This window comes from Sinocyclocheilus rhinocerous, unplaced genomic scaffold (assembly GCF_001515625.1).
Source record: "Sinocyclocheilus rhinocerous isolate Xijiao unplaced genomic scaffold, SAMN03320098_v1.1 scaffold1396, whole genome shotgun sequence".
NCBI lineage: Eukaryota > Metazoa > Chordata > Actinopteri > Cypriniformes > Cyprinidae > Sinocyclocheilus > Sinocyclocheilus rhinocerous.
This window is the reverse complement of record NW_015629497.1, coordinates 250,268-258,341: the sequence shown is the minus strand read 5'-3', so window position 1 is coordinate 258,341 and position 8,074 is coordinate 250,268. Positions and strand designations below refer to the sequence as shown.

The 8,074-nt window shown below is 36.3% G+C and overlaps 1 protein-coding gene across 1 annotated transcript in view; it reads right to left on the bottom strand.

The window, feature by feature from the left end:
• The window catches only part of LOC107738911 (activating signal cointegrator 1-like), a 9,002-nt gene extending 1,356 nt beyond the window's left edge, over nt 1–7,646 (bottom strand). The window contains exons 1-7 of the mRNA XM_016550837.1: nt 7,493–7,646; nt 6,638–6,813; nt 5,050–5,177; nt 4,733–4,951; nt 2,217–2,295; nt 2,030–2,135; nt 1,645–1,860 (exon numbers count right to left, since the gene is read on the bottom strand). Coding sequence (XP_016406323.1) covers nt 1,645–1,860; nt 2,030–2,135; nt 2,217–2,295; nt 4,733–4,951; nt 5,050–5,177; nt 6,638–6,813; nt 7,493–7,572 — 1,004 coding nt within the window. The 5' untranslated portion in view covers nt 7,573–7,646. The remainder of the gene's footprint in view (nt 1–1,644; nt 1,861–2,029; nt 2,136–2,216; nt 2,296–4,732; nt 4,952–5,049; nt 5,178–6,637; nt 6,814–7,492) is intronic.
• Between the last annotated feature and the right edge of the window lie 428 nt (nt 7,647–8,074).

Sequence of the window (8,074 nt, the reverse complement as noted above, 5' to 3'; positions counted from 1 at the left end):
TGGATGGGCGCTTTTTATTTAACTTCTTTTGGACTGATGCATGCAACACCCGCTGAGTGCCATTAAACAGCTTGAAAGATCAAAGACAATTTTTAATATAACTCCGACTGGATTCGTCTGAAAGAAGAAAGTCATATACACCTAGGATGCCTTGAGAGTGAGTAATTTATGGGCTAATTTTCATTTTTGGGTGAACTAACCCTTTAAGTAGGAACCTCCAATGAGGACTTAAAGGCAGCATCATACTTCTAAAAAATATGCTAACATGCTCAGGGCTCGACAGTGTGAGTGTTTCACTCACATTTGTGACTTTAAAAAGACGTGTGCGTACTATAAAATGTATTTAGGTGCATGTGTGCAAATAATTTTAAAAAAAACTTCCCACGGGTCCTCTGTTTTAAGAAAATTCAAGTCAAAAAAAGTCTTAGATCTTAAAAGTTATAAACAAACATATTATCATTTTAAGTGGTCTTAAATTTTGGAATGGAAAAACTCTATGGCGATACAGTTATAGACAATCAATACAGATATATCTTGTTTAGCACATTCAATTTGTCATCATTTGCTATATCCAACCAAACAAACCATCAGATTGAAGAGTGTATTACAGAAAACTGTATTTTCTGCAAGCTTTTTTCAAGGTATATTCAGGTGTCTTTCCAATAATAATGGACTCAAGCGTGCTTACTGTATGACTCCTGTACATCACCACAATCATCTTTACCTTGATTGCAATCCTCATTCATTTAATATTTTCTAGTGAGACGCTGGTATGCTTTATTCAGTCGAGAAATGTAGTTTGCATCTCATCTGGCTATACAGTGGTGGGAATTTATTTGCATTATTTGAATTGTATTATTTTTAATGTGTTAAGGATTTTGAATTAATCGAATATGTTAACTTGTGTTGACATTCCTTATATATATATATATATATATATATATACGTATATATACTGTATATAAACACAAGCACTGACTAGAGCGCCTCGATCAGCTCCGGTTCCCGTGGAGACGTAACGCGCCGCAGACTTGTGCAGTGAGGCGCAGATCAGCTCTAACGTCACTGAATCTGCTGTTAAAAATGAACCATCCATTCATCATCATGCAAAACATACACGACAAATAGCGAATTTTTCATTGTTTCTCGAAACGTCATAGCATTTCCACAACGGCAATGACATGACTGTGGCTTAAAATCATTTACATCCCCACGCATCATGTACGTGGTCAGGCGTTGACGTCATCAAATTGCGATCGGTTCGTGAGATCGGCCAAATAGTGAGTACCGATCGAGTCATGAAATGTGATTATCGGCCGATACCGATCTCTGGCCGATCGATCGGAGCATCCCTAATATATATATATATATATATATACAAGGAATGTCAACGCAAGCGAACATATGAGATATACAAGGAATGTCAACGCAAGCGAACATATGAGATATACAAGGAATGTCAACGCAAGCGAACATATGAGATATATATATATATATATATAGTTTGAACATGAAATATTTATAAATCTAAGCTGTGTCCCAATTCAGAGGTTGCATCCTTCGAAGGATGCAGACTTCAAAGACTACACCTCTGAAGGCTGAACCGGAAAAAAATATATATATATTACAGAGGTGGCTCCTTACTTCTGGTAGTACGGAGTCAAATTCTCCCCTTCATCCAGCACTCGTCTCCCTGCAAAGTCGATTGTGATCTTGCGGTCTTTGCGGGAGACGTGTCGAAGCTCCCGGAGTTCCTCCTCTCGCTTGCGTAATGCCTCCCTCTCACCTGGAGAAAGCCACTGGTTGGAATCCGTTGCAAAATAATCGGATTCATCATCCAAGACTTGTGTTCTCTTAACACTAAAAAAAAAAAAGAGGAAGAGTTCAAATTATCTAAATGTCTAACTTTAGTTTTGTGTGTGCATTATACTTCAGATGGTTCGTGGGCATTTCTCAGGCTGAAATTAATCTAATTAATCCCTGTCAATTACATCAATAGGGTAACAGCAGTGTATTTGGACAGCCAGACCTGTTCTTGTCAAACTCCAGAAGTTTGTCTTTGTGCTTTACAGCTTTTTCCAGACCAGCTTTCATCTTGGCCTCTTGATGGGGGAGATGCTCCCGCTCGGTTCCCTCTGAGGCCACACAGAAAACAAAGGCAGTCACACAAATGCTGCCAGTCAGGGGAAAACAAATACAATCACTTCATTTCTTACCTCCCATGAGTTTTTTACGGAGCTTTTGACTTTTGTTGGAGTCCCGCTGCAGTATCTCTTGCTCCTCTGTAGTACAGACCTGAATTATGCATGAAAATGTTAAATAGTGTTGATGAAGGCTTCTTAAACCAAAGGTTCTCAACTCTGGCCCTCGAGATCCACTTTCCTGCAGAGTTTAGCTCCTAAACTCACCTGCCTGTAACTCTCTAGCAATCCTGAAGACCTTGGTCAGCTTGTTCAGGTGTGTTTGATTAGGGTTGGAGATAAACTCTGGAGGAAATTGGACCTCGAGGGCCAGAGTTGAGAACCCCTGTCTGAAACAGTTGTCCATCACTCTCATAATCAAATTTGCAAGGTCCATAAGATTAGACAAGATGCAGAACAGTGGTTAATTTGTATGGGCTTTTCCATGGCTAACGCAAATAGCTATATCAATACTCACATTACCGTCTAAAATTTTGGGATTGGTAAGATTTGTATTTTATGTTAATGTTTTTGTCTGCTATTCACCAAGGCTGCATTTATATATGCATTTATATTTATATTTAATCAAAAATTCATTCGGAAACAAAAATATTGTGCAATATTATTACAATTTCAAAATAACTATTTTCTCTTAATATAATTATGCTTAATTTTAATGGAAACCAGTATCTTTTTTTCAGGATTCTTTGATGAACAGAAATAGAAATCTTTTGTAACATTACAATTGTCTTTACTGTGATTTTTGAGCAAAATTGTGGAGCAAAAGAATCAATTTCTTTAAAAATAGTGATAAAAAGAAGGAAAAGCTGGCAAACCACAGCTCCAAAAGTACAAAAATGTTTTATTTCATGTTCTCACCACAGGTAACGTTTCAAACCAGCTTTCCCTTCTTCTTACTCTTTGCATTAGCTGAGCACCCTCATTGCGGCTTTTGCTGCTTGTCAAATATGCACGTTTAAAAAAAATTTAATAAATAGTGATCTATTAATAAAATAAAAATAAAATAAAATAAATAGTGATCTACCCAAACTTTTGAATGATATTGTATATATTATAAACATTATAATATTTACAGTATTTTGTTGTTTTTTATTTTATTTTTGGTGTGATATGACCTGGACATTTTCTGTTTTCATGAGATTCACCCTTAAAAAATGGTTTTCCAATAACATGACTATCTGTATTTTCATTTGAAAATGACTGCTTCTGACATTTACCGTATTGGCCCGAATATAAGACGACCCTGATTATAAGACGACCCCCCCTTTTTCCAGATGTACCTTTTGGAAAAAGGCTTTTTAAAAAACAAATTTTTTTTTTTCTCAGTAAAACACATTTTGTCTTCAATTATTTTCATATTGCATATTTTTCCTATTTTAATTTTTGTTTTGAAAGTATGGTAAAAACTGGTAAAATGTACCAACAATCACATTTTTAAAATATACACTTTTTGATATACCATTAAAAAAAACAAAACAGGTAGCCCATCAGAATTAGGACATTTAGGCTATCCATCTAATAGTAGCCTACCAAAATCTTATTAACAGTAGAAGTTAAATCTTACTGTAGTCTTAAAATCACAAAGGGAGTTTGGTGTCATCAGGCTAACGTGACAGTCACGACTCATGCAGCTGTAAGGTTTTCTTTTTCTTTTGTTTTCACTCGCGATCTTTACAACACGCATTACATTACGTATTTCATGGCACACTCGTTTTATGCGTATTTGGCGCCACCTAGTGTTGTGGGTGTATTATTGACATGTCAAAGTCTAGACCCTGAATACAAGACGACCGCGTATTTCCAAGAAAAAAACATTGTCTTATATTCGGGACAATACGGTACTTCTTTTAAGGAACATCTAAAAAAAAATTGCCTTGCCAGATATATGGGTCTATCACAAACAGACTGTATTGATTAGTAAGCTGACAAAGCTCACCAAAAGTTCTGAACCAGTGAAGCTTTCGACACAATTGTATCGGAAAAAGGTTCTTTACTGGAAGCTTTTCAACACAAGATTATGTTGTGGCCATCTAGTGGTCATAAAAATAAATAACACCTTCCAAAGTGCTGTGTTCATTTACAGCCGCTGGTTCTACAACTGATTTATAAATAATGTTCATTGCAAAAGTCCTTCAATTGTGTCGGTGTACTGGTACTAAAGTAAGTCAAATAAATGAAACTAATTCATAAATTAAATCCACAATCTTTCTATTTTAACTCTGACTTAGTCCGATTATTTCATAGGCAAAGTTCATTTGAGCTAAATATTTAATTACGATATTGAAGAAAAAAAAAATGCTAACGCATTATGAAGTAATATAATGTAAAGGAAACGGCGCCGAGGTTTGCTTCGTTTGAACCAGATACTAAAGCAGTCACATGGTTTTCAGATCAACGAAGCTTCAAACGTCATAGATCACGTGCTTTTGGCAAAACTAATCAAGCTCCGATACAGTGCTTTGATGTGAAATGCGTTGTTTTTTTTATACAAGCTTCGGAGCTTCAGTGTCGAGTATAACATCACTACTCACCAGACTGCCGCAGAACAAACAGGGGCCAGAGCCTTCTTGTTCACACACTATACGGCCGCAGCTCAGACAGTTGTTGATGAGTCTGTGTTTCTGAGCCAGACACTCGCAGGGTTGACGGCCAGGCAGTAGAATAGCCAGCTTATCTCGACCCTCTTTAGCATACAGATTCACAAACTTGCTCTTCTTTTTCACTGAGCTGGAGCCGCTGTTTTCTTGTGCCTGATAAAAGAAAGTAAATCCCTCTGTAATTCTTTCGACCTAGTTAAACCTGATCTATTTTATGAAGGAGTTTTAGATATTTAAATGAGTTGACATACCTTCATCAAGTCAATGGGAGTTTTCACAGGCTCTGGCTCTGCCTGACAGACAGTCACAATCTCTTGCTTGTTTCTTCCCTTTCGTTTGGACTTCTTCTGAGTGTCTTTGGTAGCTGTATCTAGACCCTCTGGGGTAGACATTTTTTACAAAATTCCTTTATTGACACTGAATAGATATATTACAATATGTGAAGATGCTCAGATCAAGCAATATAATGGTTGTTTTGTACTTTTATTAAAAATTACGATAATACAGAAGTAGCAACAGAACTTTTCTTTTGCTTTGCGACCTATCGATTTAAAAAAATGTAGGCCGGGGACTTGGTTCTATTCATCGGCTGTTGACTGGATTTTGAGATATGGCTGCTGCACTCACTATTGTAAGCAGATAAACAGCAGCTTGCGAGGGCTGGGTTTAAGGCCTGTTCAAGCCAAGATGAATTTTAATTTGAATGAACAGCAGTTAATGCATCTGTTCAGACCGACAAGAACATTCACACTTTTTTTTTTTACAGAGGTGTTCTAATCTCTTTTCCATTGCACTGCGAATAAAACCAATAAGATTTACATTTTTGATCACGTGAATGGAGACAGCGCTGTTATATAAAATATGTTATATGACTTGGTGGTGCTCACAAACAGGCAGCATTGCTAATCGACAATAAATGGTAGTAGAACCAATCTGGAACCAACTATTTCTCTGTACTGTTTGAAAACATGTAAATGTTGTTTGTTTCTTCACTGTGACAGGCCATGACAAAAATGAAAAGTTGCACAGTGACGCCCCAGTGTGTGCATGCGGTTGTGTTTTATTGCAACATTTTGAACAATGAACACATTATTAAGTGCAATTATGACAAATAACAGTCAAAGCATATCAAATGCTGAGACAAACATAAGAATAACAATTAAAGAAAAAACATTAGCATCTTGATAATCAAATAGCATTATACTGCTGTCTTTGTGTGCTCCTGTATTTCTGCTTTTCCATAAGCACCACATACTGTCAGAGTGAAATTGCATTTTTCATTTTTCAGCCCATGTGCTGTTTTAGACTGAAGAGACCAATTGCATTGGATTGAATTATTGTGCCGAACATCTGTGTTGATGTGAACAGGTTTGTTACCATTGCCATGCATTATACGACTGATAGACTGCAACGGTTGGAGTTAAAAATCATAATTTGTGTTCTACTGAAGAAACAAAGTCACCTACATCTTGGATGCCCTGGGGGTAAGCAGATAAACATCAAATTTTCATTTTTGGGTGAACTATCCCTTTAAGTGGGCTAAATGATTGGAGAAGATACATCACCAGAGAGAACTTTTTCACCAGAACATCCAATTATGACATTCTGATTTAAAACTCAGGAAACTTTAAAAAAAAAAAAAACATACACGTGTATGAATTGTTTACATGAAAACAGATGAATAGAAAAGAGGTACATTTTTATTGAAACCGAGCACAGAAGAAGAGTTTGAATTCAACAACAACAAAAAATCTAGATACGGATGTGTTAACTCAAATATTATCCTTAGTTCTTACCAGTGTCTGTATTCACATTAAAAACATCTGTGTCCATATTTACCCATGATTGCCTCTTTCTTAAAGACGCCCCCTAGACCATCAGGCGCTTGCATCTGACACCTCTGCCATCTCTGCACCAGCTCATCCACAAAATCGTCCTTGTTTCCCTCTGTTCCTTGTAAGAGATCTCCAACATACTCCACAATTTCATCAGCATTGTCAATAGATAGGATGTACCTGAAAACACAGATATTTTAGACTTTTCTAACAGAATGCCTACTCATTCTCACAGAGACCCTTTCAAAAACAACATTTATGTTTGGATACCAGATGGCCAAACACACCCATCACAAACTCCAAAGAATCTACTGTCAGTTGTGTATTTATTAATCACCACATACATTTCTTACACATTTCACATTAGCAGTATTTTGTTACATTAATATATATTTTCCATGGTCAGTATTGAAAAGTAAGGTACGTTAGTGGTAGTATGGCACTTTGTGACTAAATCTCATAATGATGTAACAAGGTGTTTACATAGTATAACTAATGGTATGTCAAAAAAAATAATGTGCCAACGTGATAATTTTGTACTAAAGAGGTTTGCCCACCAAGTTATCCCTTCTCTTGTTGTATTTATTCCATTCTTAACGTAACGTTAAGTCCACGTTAACGTTACATCATTTCTACAAATGACCACAGACAGACTTGCGCACAATTCATCCTCTATTAAATTGTACTTACTGTACAATGTCATCGCTTGCCTCCAATCCAATTGCCCACCAAGTTATCCCTTCTCTTGTTGTATTTATTCCATTCTTAACGTAACGTTAAGTCCACGTTAACGTTACATCATTTCTACAAACCACAGATAGACTTGCGCACAATTCATCCTCTATTAAATTGTACTTACTGTACAATGTCATCGCTTGCCTCCAATCCAAAACTATGATTTAACTTATCAACAGTCCAGCGAAGCAAAGAATCAGCCATGATGAAGTTAGTAAAACTGTGAAACACTGCAGTGTCTGTAAGTTACGTCAACTGACTCGTACGATTGAAATGGCTTCCGGGAGACGTGTTTCATAATAATAGTCTCCATAGACAAAATCCGTACTCTTGCTGATCAGGTAAAATGGGTCTAAACAATGCTTATATAATAGTACCATTTAAATATGTATGTTCAATTAAAGGTATATTCAAGTTTACCATAATCAAACGTAATTTATTGTCCCTAGCGCTGCTGAAGTTGTATCATATGAGAACTGTTACTTTTCTCAACGCTGGTTAGGATGGACCAATCACAATACGTTTGCGCGAAATGCGATATTATTATGATCGTCGTTTGGATTGCGACGTTATTATGACCACATGATTATTATTTAAATTATTGTCGATGCTGAAAAAAAGTTTTTGCTGCTTAACATTTTTGTAGAAACTGTGATACACTACATTTCGAAATTGTATCTATTTATTTATTTTTAGCAAAATGTTC